Source organism: Panicum virgatum, chromosome 7K (assembly GCF_016808335.1).
Source record: "Panicum virgatum strain AP13 chromosome 7K, P.virgatum_v5, whole genome shotgun sequence".
NCBI lineage: Eukaryota > Viridiplantae > Streptophyta > Magnoliopsida > Poales > Poaceae > Panicum > Panicum virgatum.
The window spans coordinates 13,047,991-13,064,415 of NC_053142.1; the positions used below are offsets into that span (position 1 = coordinate 13,047,991).

Below are 16,425 nucleotides of genomic sequence, written 5' to 3' on the forward strand. Positions count from 1 at the left end.
CCTCCAACCCTCTTTAGTTCAATATTTTATACTGTTTTTTCAAAATGAGATCTCATTTTTAAAAAAAAATATAAAATTTTGAACTAGAGAGGGTTAGAGGGTTGGGTACACCTAAGAATTATCCATCTACACCCCTATGCATATCCGTTTCTGAACATCACGATGCACGTTGTACTTGGAGATGAGTAACATGGCCAAGGAGAGAACATAACACAATATCTACAAGTAAGATTTGAGACTATCGGAAGCAATCTCAGAAAGGAACATCACAATTCTTGATGCTGTAACTCTCAGGCACAGCCATTCAGCTTCCAACCAAGCAGGGCAATTTGCAACACGCCACTATCAGAAAGTAAAGCTAAAGAAGAAGAAACATTAACTGTTTACAATTGAATCGACTGAGCTTACTATTACTTACAAGAATGTACACCACTAGGACACCAGTTTCACTGGATTCTTGCTGTACACTCAAATCACCGGGTGAATCTCAACCAAAGAAAATGTAGAAATCTACTTCTCACGGGGCAACAGAGCTATCCTATACGCCCAACCAAGATGCAAAACTGATATAAAGAAAAATTACCACATATCTGCACTAAGCTGGAGAGCTCCCAGAAATAGGAGGAAGTTCCAGGTCTTAGTATGTCAGACCAATTCTTCAGATCCAGGAATTGCATCGGACAGATGGAAATGCAAGAGACAAAATGCAGCTTGTCCACATCAACCAATTTATACTTTCTGCCATTCTTAGCATGCAGCACGCGGCTACATTGCCCAGAATCTATCAGGGTCAGGGCTAAACAACGTATAGTCCTGGATCTCCAAATTCGCAACATGCCAGTTGACAAGTCCAGCTTGCAGTGACTTGATAAGAAAAAGGATGATAGGTAGTATCCACCATTCATTGTCTTCCCTACTCTTAAAGCTGAACAGGTGACATAGAACAAAGATATCAATTACACATCCTTGCAAAATAAAATGTTTATGAAAAGCAAAATTAGAAATATCTTGTCAGTTCCTTTTTGTATTATTGGGAAGAATAACTTGAAAACAGACATTCAGAATCTGAATAGAGTCCAGATGAATGTTTAAAGATGTCACAATGCAGCCACTAGGGATCAAAAGTACACTATTAAAAATATTTGGACAGAACCTGGGTATAACTCATGCCCAAATTCAATCAGGATGATGACCACATAATACATGACAAGAAGATAATATGTGCCTAATTTCCATTGAATTTGTTTTTTTCATATAAATTTTAAGTATGTAATTAGTCAAACAACAAAACTATCCTACTGTTTGTCAATCAAATTATTAAAATCAATTTGCATTGGCTTCATACAAAGAACTATGAATAAAGCATGCCAGATGTTTCTAGTGTGCTATGGAAAAATTTCCGATTGTTTTAGCCTGTATGAAATGGAGGAACCAAAAACTAAGCACTGAGGAGAAGACAGGACAGGGACAGCGATGTGTAGCGGCAAACAGTGGAATGAAAAAAAAATACAGGAATACAGGAAATGGATAGGAAGATGCGTTTGGATTTTGGAATGCAAAGAAACATAACACATATAGGGGCAGCTCCAGCTGTGAGATCCATGCTGGATTTGGAATTTGTAGAATAGACACCCCTTCCCCAGACCCCGCACAGAGCGGGAGCTCTCTGCACTGGGTACGCCCTTTTTAGAATAGCATGAAGTGGTTTGCACATATGTATTTATATTGAGCTGCAAGCACCAACCAATTCAACCCAAAAGCTTAAGGTGATGGGAAGAGGTGGGCAATTCACTTATACTTCAACACTCCCCCTCATGTGGAGGCTCTCTCAAGCCTTAAACATGGAAATTAGGAATCAGCTGCAATTATTTTATTTAATCGTGCCCGCCAGGATTCGAACTCGAGACCTCTGGCCCTAATACCATATTGAGTTGCATGCACCAACCAATTCAACCCAAAAGCTTAAGCTGATGGGAAGAGGTGGGCAATTCACTTAAACAATCTACAACAAAATAATAACAAAATTGCTCAGCAAATATCTTCAATATTCCCACAGCTCCAGCTGGAAGAATTTCTGGAGCCAGGAATGACAAGCTCCAGAAAATAAAAAGATTCCGTAGTGTAGCATCGCAAAGACAAAAGCAGCATGAAACCTACTGCATTTTTTGTTAATAGAGTGAATGCAGGGATCCTGTTCCAATATCACAATGCAAAAATAGAAGGAAACAAACCTTTTTCCATTGTATACATGATGAAGTGAAGACAACGCCAAAGAAGAGAGCCAAAAATACAAAGCACCATATATGATTGATACAATCTGCATAAAACTAATATGGTTAAAACCCATGGCCTTTAATGTTGCATGCATGTGCGTATTTACAAAGAAACAGAGTTGAATAGTTACACTTCTTCCAAGTCCAAGTCGGAGGCACTCATGCACACACCCACACGCACTCCCAAAGACATGTGGGTGCGCCCTAGAACAAATCTAACTAGATTGAAATATCATGTAGCACAAGCATGCCATTTACATTTGAATGCAACTACATGATGTAGATGAGCACTCATGCCGAGTGTGGGACTTGGACCTGGGTGCGCAATCCACCACAAGGATCCTATAATTCAGTTCTCAAATAGGTGCACCCTATATGCTCACAAGATTAGAATAGCAGCATGCAGTAATAATTTCTGTTGTATACTGCAACATATTCTACTGATCAGTGATCACAACAGCAAACAACCGAAATATGTAACATGTGACTAAACAAGATAATTAATAGACAAAAAGGTCAGAAGACTTACAATGTTTATAACTGAAGTGATGTTCCATAGTGCAAAAATACGGGTCACAGAGGACCGTTTTGGTCCTCGGCTGAAAAGTGCATTGAGACCAGCAAGAAAAGGTGAAAGCAAAGCAAGAGGGGGAATCAGCAGTACGGCAAGAAAAGCTCCGACAGATATCCAGTAGTACTGTACAAGCATGAGTAGGGTGATGGAAAAATCACCCAGAAGTACAATACAAATGAGCAGCTGCAATGTTTCCTGCAATATTATAACATGATTTCAGTCATGGTGACATCAGATTTCAGTTATAACAAATGAGCACATTTTGCAGTTACAAAATGGGTTCAGTAGTTACCGCGTATCCTATAGGCCTGAAATTTTGCAATAACAATGAGAAAGGGAAGAGATAGTCTCTTTTATAATCTAGAGACTTGAGTGTTCCCTCATTTATAATCCCACCATTCACTCCGCCTGTCAACCGCTTCCTAGAAACAGTATAGCTTGTGCAAGGCTGATCCTGATTTGCCTGGTTGAAATCCTGAAGTAGAACTGCAATGTTCTTCCTGTAGGATTAAAGGCATTCAAGTTATATGAACATTAAATAGCATTAAAACATTCGACAAGAAATGATACTAGAACATGCAATTTTTTCAAACCTTGAGCGTTCACCGAATTCTGGTCCATGCTCGTGGGGATGGAGGCTCTTGTAGAAGTTCTCATTCACAGCTACAACAATACCTAGCTGGTAATATCCAGAAGCAGTGGACTGGAACCACCCTAGCTCCAATCGAACACCATGCCTCTCAAGTTGGGGATTCCCATGACTGTCGATCCAAGAAACAACAGGGCCCAAAGTTGAGCGGATGCTTCCTTGTCTTACTGTCCTCAGTTGAGCATTCAAACCAGCGACTAATCTATTCCAGATAGCAGTCGACACATACTAGAAAAACAAAGTCAACGTTACCCAGGGTTATTGAACACAACATATTGTTGTTTTTACCATGTTCATGAAAACACCAAAGAATATTTGAATTTCAATATTAACAACACAAATTCTAAAGAAATATGGAATATGAGATCCAAGAAGATTAAATTTCGAATAAATGCTGCAAGATTTATTGACTGTAGCCTGTTGGTGAGTATCCCTATGCACCAAATAAATCTTATCCTGGTGAATTAAAAGAACATCTAGGCCCGATTTGTGGGTTTTGGTTGATTAATGACGTACGCTTGTGGGACTAATGTCATTATTGAGAATGATGAACAGGTATCACAGGTGATTGATGAGCTAAGTCATGGAGATGGCCACCAAAAAGGAAATTAAAGTTGGAAAGTGGAAATTCGTGAGGATTTAAATATTGTATCTTTAAAATTGAGTATAGGAATGCCGTACTATCAAAAGGACATGAAATATACACGATTTGTGTAGAATAAGGTGCTTAAGATGATCTAACCAACCTATGAGAGACACCTTTGCACTTGCAAAACACATGGGATAACATTGGAGTCTTCGGAGATTTCTACGGAGTCTCTGAAACTATTTGGTTCTACAGAATCTGTCCAGAGTCTGGACATGTGCAGAGACTCCGCACATATCCGGAGTCTCCGAGTCTTCGGAACTTGACCCTGTAACTTGACCCTCACCCCCTCCACAATCACGTAACTCGAGCTTACCTCTTCCCTAAGCGTTCAAGAGCCCTTTTTACTCCTCCCTAGTGCTCCAAGTGAAATTTGGTGAGGGGGATTGAACAAAAGTTGAAGGAAGAGCAAGAGAGAGTGCTAGTGAGCTACTTTACCATCTCTTGAGCACCTCGTTCTTCGTCAAGTCGGTGGATTTCGAGTTTGTTACTTTTGGAGCTCCAAGCTCCTAGCCAGCTAAGCGTTGCCCATCGATCATCCAAACTTCTAGTGTGTCCCAGGACGTTTGTACGACCTCGACATCATAGTAAGTGACCTTAGCTAGACCTTGGGTCGCTAAGGGGAGGCTTCATAGCTCAAGGAGGGAACGACCGTCTTGGGTGCCTCAATGGAGACGTTAAACTTCGAGAAACAAATCCTTGTCATGGTTTAAAAGGCAGTAAGGTGAGGCGAGGCGAGTGAGCCTTCGCGGACGCCTAGGCGAGTAAGGCGAACACCTAGGTGACGTCATACAAACATCTTAAATATAATGCCACTAAATTTCAGAAGCTAATCGGACTATAATATTACCAATACTTATCATAAGTATCCAGAAAATATTAAGCATAATAACACTAGTAGTAAGATAGCAAATCTAAAATGCCTAACGTCTCATCTCTCAAAAGCCAATTAGCCATAAACCAATCTCTAATGCCTAGTAGGGCGAGAGGTTAGACTTGTGGGCCTGCAGGAATTGAGGGCCTGCGGGAAGGCGATTTGAAGCAGTCAGATGGCAAGGTGGAGCAGTATTGCTCAATCTGGTGGACAGCTGGGCTCCAATCGAGTTGCTGGAGGGGATGAGGGGCGATGGGCAAAGATGTGCAGCATCGTTGGATGGGCTGTGCCCGTGCACCCACGGTTCGGCGAGGATTTGGTCCGCCACGGCTGTACGCGCCGGCGGGATCTCACTGAGAAGGTGCGAGCACCAGCAGCCCTAGCCTCTAGAAGGTCTTATTAGAGTATATTTGGTAGTTTAGATATTCATATCATATCCTGCCATATGTATCCCGGGGGATGCCTTACCCCCCCCCCCAAGTCATGTACTCTCATATATACCGGCCGAGGCCTCAATGCAATACATCCTCCACAACATTATACACAATTCTATCCATCCTACATGGTATCACGAGTTTGGGTTCTAACCCTAGCCCTCAAACCCTAGTTTTCCGCTTCTCCCTAGTGCCCTCGTCGTCCAGGCGCCGCCGGCCGTCCCGGGCTCACCACCACCAAGCCCCCGAGATAGTCCCCCAGCGCCCCCCCTCTCCCCCGGCGAGATGTCAATTTCCATCGGGGGGCACGTCTTCTAGGTGTCACGGCCAATCGATCTGATCGGCCGCTGTCATCGTCGAGCTTCGGCGAATTGTGATGGAACTCACCTTGGATGCGTATCTGTGGCCTCCCCGCGCCCCTGCTTCATCCTCCTCGCCGCGTCGGACCTCGTCGAGATCCGTCGCCACGAGGGCACCTCGTCGCCCTCTCCGTGCTCGCTGTGGAGGACGCTAGGCGTCACCCCATCCCGCACTGCCGTGGTGGTGGCCCGAGCCAGGTCGACCCTGACACCGAGCCGCCATGGTGGTAGCCGGCCAATCTACGCCATCTTCCTCGCGCGACCCCACATGTCCGCAACCCGCCTTCGACTCCGGCGGACCGTGTCCGCCACGCCAGGCCTTCGCCGCCGGTGGCCGTGGCGTCGGCCGGCCGCGTTGGACTCCACCGCCCTCCCTCCGCGCAGCTCCTCCTCTGCTTTGCCGCCTGGCGGCCCGCAGTGTGTCCGCGCTCGCCATGTTCCACCCCTAGCGCAAGCTCGCGGCCCGGCCGCCTGCTTCGCAGCCTCACCTTCCGCGTCGACCGCCCGTGCTCGCCCCTCTGCTCTCCCTCTCTCTCGCACAAAACCGTGTGGCTTGCTGCCGTGATGTGCAGAGAGGAAAGAGGATAAGGGAGGCGATTCTGTGCTTCGTGCACCCAAGGATTTCCCCACGACATGCTGCTGATGTATCCTTTTCTGTTTTGCCCGATTAGAGATCAGGATTGCGTCGCCTGCCGCCCGTCGACCTCGTGCCTCTACTTCAATGTCGGCACCGACTTCACCGGCCTCCTGTTCCTCTCCGACCCTGCGGCATGGCGAGATGGCCAGCACCCTGGGGGCGCACGTTTGCGCCGCCGCCAACATCGCCGCCTCATCCGCACGTCGACCTTCGCCGGATCATCGTCGCCTTCACCAACTTCGCACACCGTCGTCTCGCCTCACGCTACTCGGTTTGATCAGTCGACGTGTGTGATCCACCCGACTCCCGTGACGCCCGTCCTCGTCGTGCACGCTCCTTCACCGAGTATAGAGGGCTATCGATGCTTCGCCTCTTCGGGCAGCAGTGGCGCCACCTGTGGTCTTCTTCGCTGCTTCTTCACCGCCGCCGACCTCGTCCACGACCTCGTCGTCGACTACGCGTCGCTGCGCGCCCTGCGCGTATGGTCTTCATCAAGCCATTCGAATTCTTCATTGTCTCCTTCGAGCATCGCCGCCGCGTTGCCTGGATCGTCCGGCCTTGCGCTGGAAAATCCGGGCTCTCCTCGCTTCGTCCAGCACAACCGTAACCAGCGTCGCCATCACCACTACTCCAAGGAACAGCAGGCGTCGGCATCTTCTACCCTGCCATTCTTCAGCGCCTGCGACCGCCATGGAGGCCTTCTCTACTGGTCCCCCTGGCGACGGCGTCTAGTTGTGCATCCTCCCTTGCACGTCCGGTATTGGAAACACCGGTGCGCGCCCATCGTCCCTGACGCATTCCCGAGCCTAGCAAACCCGGGCAAGTGTCGCCCGATGGCCTAACTGCATCGACTTCGGCATCGCTCCCTCTACGACTGCCTCGACGCGTCGCCATCATCGTCTCCGGCGTCTTCTCCATTACGCCACCACCATGGCACCTCCTCGTGCGCCCGCGGCTTCATGTGCGGCTACCTTGTCTTCGGCAACCTCAACAGCTCTACGTCGACCACGGCTATCCTATGCACAACATCTTCGACCATGGCTCCTCGCTCTCCAGTTCGACTACCTCGATATCGACACAAAGGGCTACCATCCGCATGAGTTACTCTGACGGTTCTCTCCAGTTGCAGCATCCTCACCACACCGACGTTGTGACTGGGGGGGGGGGTAACTCTGTTAGCTCCTACTTTTGGCTTATTCTCCAGTCTCATCGTCTGCGGTGCTCCCGCTGACTGCGGGGGAGTATTAAAGTATATTTGGTAGTTTAGATATTCATATCATATCCTGCCATATGTAACCCGAGGGATGCCTTACCCCGCAACTCGTACTCTCATATATACCGGCTCAGGCCTTAATGCAATACATCCTTCACAACATTATACACAATTCTATCCTTCCTACAGGTCTAATTCCTCTCTCCCCCTTCTCTTTCCTACCTCCAGCCCTTATTTCTTGCCCTCAATTTCTTCATCCGCGGCAGGCGGAAGACGCGCAATTTCACGCAGCAACGATTTTCTTCTGATTTCCTCCGACGCCCCCACTTCCCCGCGGACCCCCTATTTTTCACGCGTAAAGCATCCGCCAAGGGCACCTTGGCGAAACTTGAACACCAAATCAAGCAAGGTGGACGCCTTATGCCTGCAAACCTAGGCGACCCGAACGCCCAGAAACTTTTAGCACCTGGACGCCTAGGCGACTCCTTCTAAACCATGATCCTTGTGTCTTTGTGATTTGTTGGAGTTCTTGTCTTGAGCCTCTTTTCCTAGGGTTTCCTCTCGATCTACGTGTTGGATAACTTTGAGTGTAGGTGTCTGGAGAATAGGTGTGGAAATAAGCATTGGAAATTCGCTCGATCTACTTTTAGTTGATGTTTGGTTAGTCGATTTGTGATTTCAGCAGTTTTTCCAGTCTCCGAAGTTTTTTGCAAAATCTCTGGAAGTTGCGAAGATTCCGAACAAATCTCTAGATATTCCATAGGTTACTGACAGAATTGTTTAAAGTGTTGAAAAATATCAGTTTCAACTTGATGGCCTATAAACCTAGTGTTTGTATCTTAATCTATGCTTTAGCTTTGTGTTAATCTTGCCTTGGCTACCAAGTTGAAGAGCCTTGGCTACCTTTTTACTTTAAGCACTTTAGTGGGTGAGCTCCTGCTATATATGCAGAGCATCCCCTCCTCTCTACGTAACCGAACTCAGTTATTGCAATTCCAATTCAATCAAGCAGCCTCGGTCAAGCTAACCTCTGGCCTTTACCATGAGTTTGTGAGTTATCTGGGCAACAATTGGCATCAAGAGATAGGGTTCTAGTGCTTTTCCCTCCGCAGCCGCCGCCGCCGCCATGTCTACCTCCAGCTCGAGAGCACGCCGGCTTGCAGACGCCAGCAAGGTCCCTGGCGTGGGCGGCGACGACGGCGCGCAGGCGCGAAGGGCACGTCTTGAGGCCGCCGAGACAGCCCCCGCCCAGGCGGCACAGGCAGCTGCGAACGCAGCGGCCGCGGTGGAAGCCGCTGATGCTCTGCGAGCAGATATTAGGGGCGAGGAGGCGGAAGAGGAGGGGGGAGACAGAGGATTCCGGTGGATCGCGCCAGCCGAAGAACCGCCACCGCTGCAGGTTGCCGTCCCCACCACGGCATCGTGGGCGGCGCGGGCGTTCGCCGGCCGTGCAAATCTACCGTGAGATCGGAGGCGGGTGGCCGATGCTCACGCGGTCAAACTACGAGTGGAGTCTCCTCATGAAGGTCAAGCTGCAAGCGCGCTTCCTCTAGGACGCCATCAAGTTCGACAACGTCGACTACGAGCAGGATCGGCGGGCACTGGAGGCCCTCTGCGCCTCCGTTTCGCTGGAGATCGGCGCCACCCTCGCCAACAAGCCCACCGCCAAGCTCGCCTGGGAGGCGATCGAAGCCAGGCGCGTTGGGAGCGATCGCGTTCGTCGCGCCGCGCTCCAGCGCCTCTGCGGGGAGTGGGAAGGTCTCACCTTTCGCCCCGACGAGCAAGTTGAAGACTTTGCTGTCTGCCTCACCAATCTGAGGGAGCAGATGGTGCGCAACGGCGACACCGATCTCGACGAGGGACGCGCCGTGGAGAAATTTCTCCGGTGCATGCCTAAGAGGTACGAGCAATTTGTTTTCTCCATCGAGACCCTTCTCGACCTCCAGGATCTCTCCATCGACGATGTTGCCAGGCAGTTCAAGGTGGTCGAGGACCGCGAACGCGCGTCGGAGTCAGCAGGGCAAGCTGTGGTACTCCGAGCAGCGGCGCACCGGCGGCAGGAAGGGAGACAACGCCGCCACGTCCAAGGATGGCCAGGAGCGGCGGCGGCGTCCCCGCGGCGGCAAGAAGAACAAGCCCAAGGGAGATCGCGCTGGCAGCGCGGCCGATCCCGGCGGCGGACGCGGTTACAGGGGAGGTGACGCCGGCGGCGAACGCAGAGCGAGCCGCGACGATACCTGCCACAACTGCAACTACGCTGGGCACTGGGCTAAGGATTGCCCCCAGCCACAGCGAAATCGCGGAGCTACACACGTCGCGGAGGGAGACGTCGACGTCGGCCTCCTCGCGTGCGGCACCGTCGAGCTGCGCACGGCCTCTTCCTCGAGCTAGACGAGCGATGCGCCCGTGTCGTCCTCAACACCGCCGTCGAGGAGGACATCGACGAGTGGTACCTCGACAGCGGCGCAACCCACCACATGACCGGGCGCCGCGACCTCTTCACCGACCTCGCCGGCGACGTGTCCGGCTCGGTGCGGTGTCCATGGAGTCCGCTCCGTCGCGTTCGAAGGGAAAAACGGCGAGCAGTGGCTCCTGCACGGCGTCTTTTACATCCCGGCGCTCAAGAACTCCATGCGCCTCGGACGGCTGTACAAGGACGGCTCGGAAGTGAGGATCAGAGATGGTGTTTCGAGGGTTTGGGATCAGCGCGGACGACTCATGATCAAAGTCCTGCGCAGTCCCAATTTCCTCTACACCCACCACTTCAACACGGCCAAGCTGCGCAATCCTGATCAAGCCGAGGGCTAGGAGCTCTGCCTCGCCGCGCGCAAGGATGATCAAGCGTGTGGCTGTGGCATGAACGCTATGGCCACCTGCACTTCGACGCCCTGCACAAGCTGTGCAAGGAGGACATGGTGCGCGGGATGCCGGTGATCAAGCACGACGGCAACCTTTGCGACACCTGCGTCGTCACCAAGCAAAGGGGGGCTCCGTTTCCCGCTCAGGCCCAGTACCACGCGCAGGAGCAGCTTGAACTGGTGCACAGCGATCTGTGCGAAACAGTGACGCCGGCGACGCCCGGCGGCAGGCGCTTCTTCTTGCTGTTGGTGGACGATGCCACGCGCTTCATGTGGGTGTCATTGCTGACCGCAAAGCCGGCCACCGCGGACGCGATCAAGCGCGTCCAGGTGGAGGCGGAGAAGGTCTGCGGGCGCAAGCTGCGCGTCCTCCGCACCCACAACGGCCAGGAGTTCACCGCCGCAGAGTTCGCCGACTACTGCGCCGACGAAGGCATCACGCGTCACTACTCTACTCCCTATTCGCCTCAACAGAACGGCGTGGTAGAGCGGAGGAACCAGACCGTGGTGGCCATGGCGCGGGCCTTGCTCAAGCAGCGAGGCATGCCGGCCAAATTCTGAGCGAGGCAGTGGTCACGGCGGTCCACCTGCTAAATAGATCGCCGACCAAGAGCCTGCAAGGCAAGACGCCTTACGAGGCTTGGCACGGGCGAGCTCCAGCGATGGAGCACCTACGCGTCTTCGGCTGCCTCTACTTCGCCAAGGAGCTGAACCAGGTGCGCAAGCTCAACGATCGCAGCAGGCCGGGGGTGTTCGTCGGGTACGCGGACGGCGCCAAGGCATATCGCGTCTACGACCCGGTGTTCCGGCGCGTGCTTGTGTCGCGCGACGTCGTCTTCGACGAGACGCGCGGATGGGACTGGAGCAAGAGCGCAGAACACGCTGCATCGGTGGCGGAGGAGCTCGTCTTCGACTACCAGCTGATCGACGCCAGCGGACCGGGTGCACATGACGCATCTGCGAACGCGGCTTCACCCTCGCCACGCTCTCCGTCTCCGGGGGAGACTGGGACCGGGAGCGTAGCATCGACGGGCGGTGTGCCGTCCCCTACTTCCGCGTCGTCCTCTGCTTATGCGTCGTCCCCTGTTTTCACATCGACTTCTGCATCCCCTGCCTCAGCTACTCCGGGAGCGGCGGTGCAGACTCAAATCGAGTCAGCCACTCCCCTAGAAGGCGACGGCGATCGACTCGACGCGTTCTACGACGGCGAGCCTCTTTGGTACCGCAGGATCGACAACATCCTCGGTGACGAAGCCGTGCTGGAGGTGGAGCCGCGGGTGTGCGCGGAGCTACATCTGACGCATGCTGGCGAGCCGTCCACATACGCGGAGGCGCAAGGCCATCCGGCATGGCGCGAGGTGATGGAGCTGGAGCTTGAGTCCGTGGAGAAGAACCGGACCTGGGAGCTCGTGGATCCACCAGCCGGCCACCGCCCAATCACCCTGAAGTGGGTCTTCAAGCTCAAGAAGGACGAGAAGGGCGCCGTGATCAATCACAAGGCGCGGCTGGTGGCGCGTGGCTTTGTCCAGCAGGAGGGGATCGACTACGACGACACGTTCGCGCTGGTGGCGAGAATGGAGTCCGTTCGTGTCCTCCTTGCGCTGGCGGCCCAAGGATGGAGCGTGCACCTCAACGGGGACCTCAAGGAGGTGTACGTGCGGCATCCACCCGGCTTTGCCGTCCCCGGAGAAGAAGGCAAGGTGTATCGTCTGCAGAAGGCGTTGTACGGGCTCAGGCAGGCGCCACGGGCCTGGAACGCGAAGCTGGGCGCAATGCTCAAGGAGATGGGCTTCCAGCAGAGTGCGCACGAGGCGGCGATGTACCGGCGGGGCAGTGGGCGCGCTGTTCTGTTGGTCGGGGTCTACGTCGACGATCTCATCATCGCCGGCGCGGATGCAGAGGAGGTGGAGAAGTTCAAGGCGGCCATAAAACAGAGGTTCGACATGAGCGACCTCGGGCTGTTGAGCTTCTACCTCGGCATCGAGGTGCGCCATGACTCTGGCGGCATCACGCTTCGTCAAGCTCACTACGCCAAGCGGATCCTGGAGCTCGGCGACATGGCGGGCTGCAACCCCACCTACACGCCAATGGAAGAGAAGCTCACGCTCAGCCGCGACAGTGAAGCAGAGGAGGTCGATCCTACTCACTATCACCGGCTGGTCGGCAGTCTCCGCTACCTGGTTCATACCCGGCCAGACCTGGCATTCGCAGTCGGGTACGTGAGCAGGTTCATGGAGCGGCCAACGGTGGAGCACCTGCAAGCCATCAAGCAGATTCTGCGCTACATCGCAGGGACGCTGGACTACGGCCTGCACTACAAGCATGCCTCCTGTGCGATGCGCTTCATCAGCTACTACGACAGCGACCTCGCCGGCGACGTTGATACAAGCAAGAGCACCAGCGGGACTATGTTCTTCCTCGGTGATTTCTTGGTCTGCTGGCAATCGACCAAACAGAAGGTGGTCGCGCTGTAGAGCTGTGAAGCTGAGTACATCGCCGCCGCCTCAGCAGCAACATAAGCGTTGTGGCTGTCCAGGCTGCTCGGGGAGCTGCGGGGCAGCAAGGTGGATGTGGTGGAGCTCAAGGTGGACAGCAAGTCTGCCTTAGCCCTGGCCAAGAACCCTGTCTTCCATGGGAGGAGCAAGCACATCCGGATCAAGTACCACTTCATCAGGGACTGCCTGGAGGACGGGAGCATCAAGGCCGACCACATTCCCACTACTGATCAGCTGGCCGACATCCTCACCAAGTCTCTGGGCAAGAACAAGTTCCAGGAGATGAGGAAGAAGGTCAGACTGAAGCAGATCACTCAGCACTAGGCTTAGGGGGAGATTGATGGCCTATAAGCCTAGTGTTTGTATCTTAATCTATGCTTTAACTTTGTGTTAATCTTGCCTTGGCTTCCAAGTTGAAGAGCCTTGGCTACCTTTTTGCTTTAAGCACTTTAGTGGGTGAGCTCCTGCTATATAAGCAGAGCATCCCCTCCTCTCTATGTAACCGAACTCAGTTATTGCAATTCCAATTCAATCAAGCGGCCTTGGTCAAGCTGACCTCTGGCCTTTACCATGAGTTTGTGAGTTATCTGGGCAACACAACTATTGCCCTCCACCCAATCGACATTTAAATCCTTATACTCTCCGCCTAGGCAGTGCATCCCCGCCTGCGGCAAAGAGGAAACCGCCTCCCCTATCGCCGCTGCCGCAGAGTTGGAGTTCACCGATCGCGGAAACAACACCTTGCTCACGCATGAAGACAGCAGAACATCGGCGTGATTGCTGGTGGCCGTCTGACGGGGCGAGGATGCGCTCCCCTTTGCCAAGGTCGACCGCCATCAAGGCTGCCTCGTGCATCTTCCGGCGCATCTCCTGTAGCCGTCTCCGCGCCAGGAGACGGCGTGCTGCAGCCTGCAGCCGCACTGCCGCCTGGATGAATGAAGTCGCTTGGTCTTGTTGCTTCTTGCGCATCACGCGGACGAGCCGTCGCGCCACGAACTTGCGCGTTGCCGCTTGTAGGTGCACGACCGCCTCTCTTTCGCTCAAGTTGTATCATCTCCTGGAGAGCGGCTTGTATCTTTGGGAGTCGCACATCTGCAGCGGAACCTGGCACGGGGCTGGGGGCGGTGAACGACGGGAAGGCGGCCGTGGCCATGGTGGCGGCGGCCGTGAAGGAAGGGCTCCCCAGCGAAGTAGATCCATAACCCGGCATCCCGTAGGAGAAGGGCGCGCTGGATGTCGGCGAAGACGTTGGGGGTGCCGTGGACAGCGTGGCGGCGGCCGTCGATGAAGAACTCGCCAGGGTTGTAGATCCGTACCCTGGCATCCCATAGGGCATGGACGCCGTGGGGTTCAACGTCGGCGGCGGTTGAAGGCGCGACTCCATAGAGGTGATGCGCGACTCCATAGAGGTGAAGCGCGTCTCCATGTCGCCCATGCTGCTCAACAGCTTGGTCATCATGGCGGCCAGACCCTCCATGGTTGGCGGCAGCAGTGGTGGCTCAGACTTGTCGTCGCCTGGCATAACTGATACCAGATTGTTATGAACGCTGATGGGATCAAGAGGAGAGAGTGATGACGGAAGCGGCGGCGGCGCTACAGTACCGCGGGTACTGTTCACGAGATGGCGGCTGCGAGGCAAGAGAGCGGCGGCTAGGGTTGGGGATTTCCTTCTAATCTCTTGCTTGATTAGATTGATACATCTCCTCTCCTTATATAGAGATGTTTACTTGACCCCTAAGCAAGCGACTAATAAATCCTAATGGGTTAAGGCTCAATAATCCCTTGACTCCTCTAACACCCTAATGGGCTAAGGCCCAATAATCCCTTGACTCCTCTAACATAGATCCTGACCATGAGTCATGACAAACAATAGGTATGGTATTAATATTGCAGCAAAATTTCAGATATTTACCTGGCCAAGAAGGTTCGATAGCAATGTATCACTATGCAGGTAGTATGGAGACATGTAGCTTCCATCACCACCAAAAATAAGACACATGGGAAACCTCTTCTGAATGGTGGATGATACATCAAGTCGTTTCTCATCACCCCCAAGAAAGAAATCTATGTAAGCAACCATCAAATCTGGGGTTGAACCAACCTGCAAAGTTCAGACAGTTACACGTGCACTATATCTTTGTTGATATGCATACAATAACAAGTCTGGAAGGCAGTTGTTTCAACTCTTTTTCAATATAGTAGTGATCATAGTTCAGGTTAACAAGCTAACCAAAAGATCATTCAAAAGAGTGGTTGAATATTTTATCCCACCAGGTATACATCGAGGTTTGCATTTAGAATGAAGTTAAAAGTTCGCTAGAATCATAAAATGGAAGTCTGCAGATATTTGTCTACTTCTGAGAGGAAAACGTTCTGGCAACAATGTTGCTTCAACTAACGGTAATAAGACCGCTTAGGTCATATGCAGAGGTGGATCCTGGCTTACCAGATGACTCTGACCAAGCTGGACTAACATGTGCAATTGCTTTCTTGCTTGATCTAAACCAACACAAAAGCTGTCTTTATAGCTTTAGGAATCCAAAACAAGACCCACACGATAACATAACTAAACCAACTTTTGAACATGCCTAACAACACCAGGACCGTAAGCTAACAATACTAGATACACCATGCCCCTAATAGGTAATACTAAGGCCATTTAAGGACTTGCAGTAAGCTAACAATTCATTCAACCGACTACAGCTCCTAGATTCTATCTGGTCTCCTGTGGTAAGGCATGCATTTCCTGCTACATGCACCTGCGCTCCTGCTACTGGTACTCAACAGACACAAAAGACCATACCATGTTAGCAGAGCAAACCAGTAATTCCGGTTTTGCAAAAGACAGGGGAAATTGCTGCTGGTTCTAGTACGAAATGACATCGATTGTCTTAGTTTTAGATAATGACATAAAACATTTCTGCATCATGATTACTGACCTTCAAGCCTTTATAGAGAGCCCGGGACCTGCAAGAACGAAGACATGAATGGTCGTATTCAGATTTAACGTACTCTTGAAGACGATGGATCTTTTTTCTTCTGCGCCATTGCTTCCAAGACCAGGCACAAGGATATGCAAGAACAGAAAGTATACTATGTATAGATCCTTCCCACCACTCATATGCAGCCACCAAATTGATCTCATCAATAAATCGGTTGAAAGCATCTTCATAACTGAAAGGAAAGCAATATGAGTTAGCTTTTTTTCTGGTGGCATCCGTACAAGACTGAGAGACAAACTGATGGCAATGGAGTAGAGCAAAAGGAACTACAAAATCTTTTATCTGAACAATAGCAACAAGTAAATAAATTCAAACTTATGCAAAGCTTTTACTGTGTATGGGCTTTTGAGAATACCTTTCAGGTGAATAAAGGTTAATATAAATGGCACTTTTCTATTCTATAATTCTAAG

General features: G+C 51.7%; 1 protein-coding gene across 1 annotated transcript in view; it reads right to left on the reverse strand.

Annotated features, from left to right (window-relative positions):
- Positions 1 to 275: 275 nt before the first annotated feature.
- Positions 276 to 16,425, reverse strand: part of LOC120639815 — a 46,094-nt gene continuing 29,944 nt past the window's right edge. The window contains exons 16-22 of the mRNA XM_039915758.1: positions 15,952 to 16,186; positions 14,925 to 15,113; positions 3,441 to 3,724; positions 3,140 to 3,347; positions 2,803 to 3,042; positions 2,232 to 2,317; positions 276 to 925 (exon numbers count right to left, since the gene is read on the reverse strand). Coding sequence (XP_039771692.1) covers positions 766 to 925; positions 2,232 to 2,317; positions 2,803 to 3,042; positions 3,140 to 3,347; positions 3,441 to 3,724; positions 14,925 to 15,113; positions 15,952 to 16,186 — 1,402 coding nt within the window. The 3' untranslated portion in view covers positions 276 to 765. The remainder of the gene's footprint in view (positions 926 to 2,231; positions 2,318 to 2,802; positions 3,043 to 3,139; positions 3,348 to 3,440; positions 3,725 to 14,924; positions 15,114 to 15,951; positions 16,187 to 16,425) is intronic.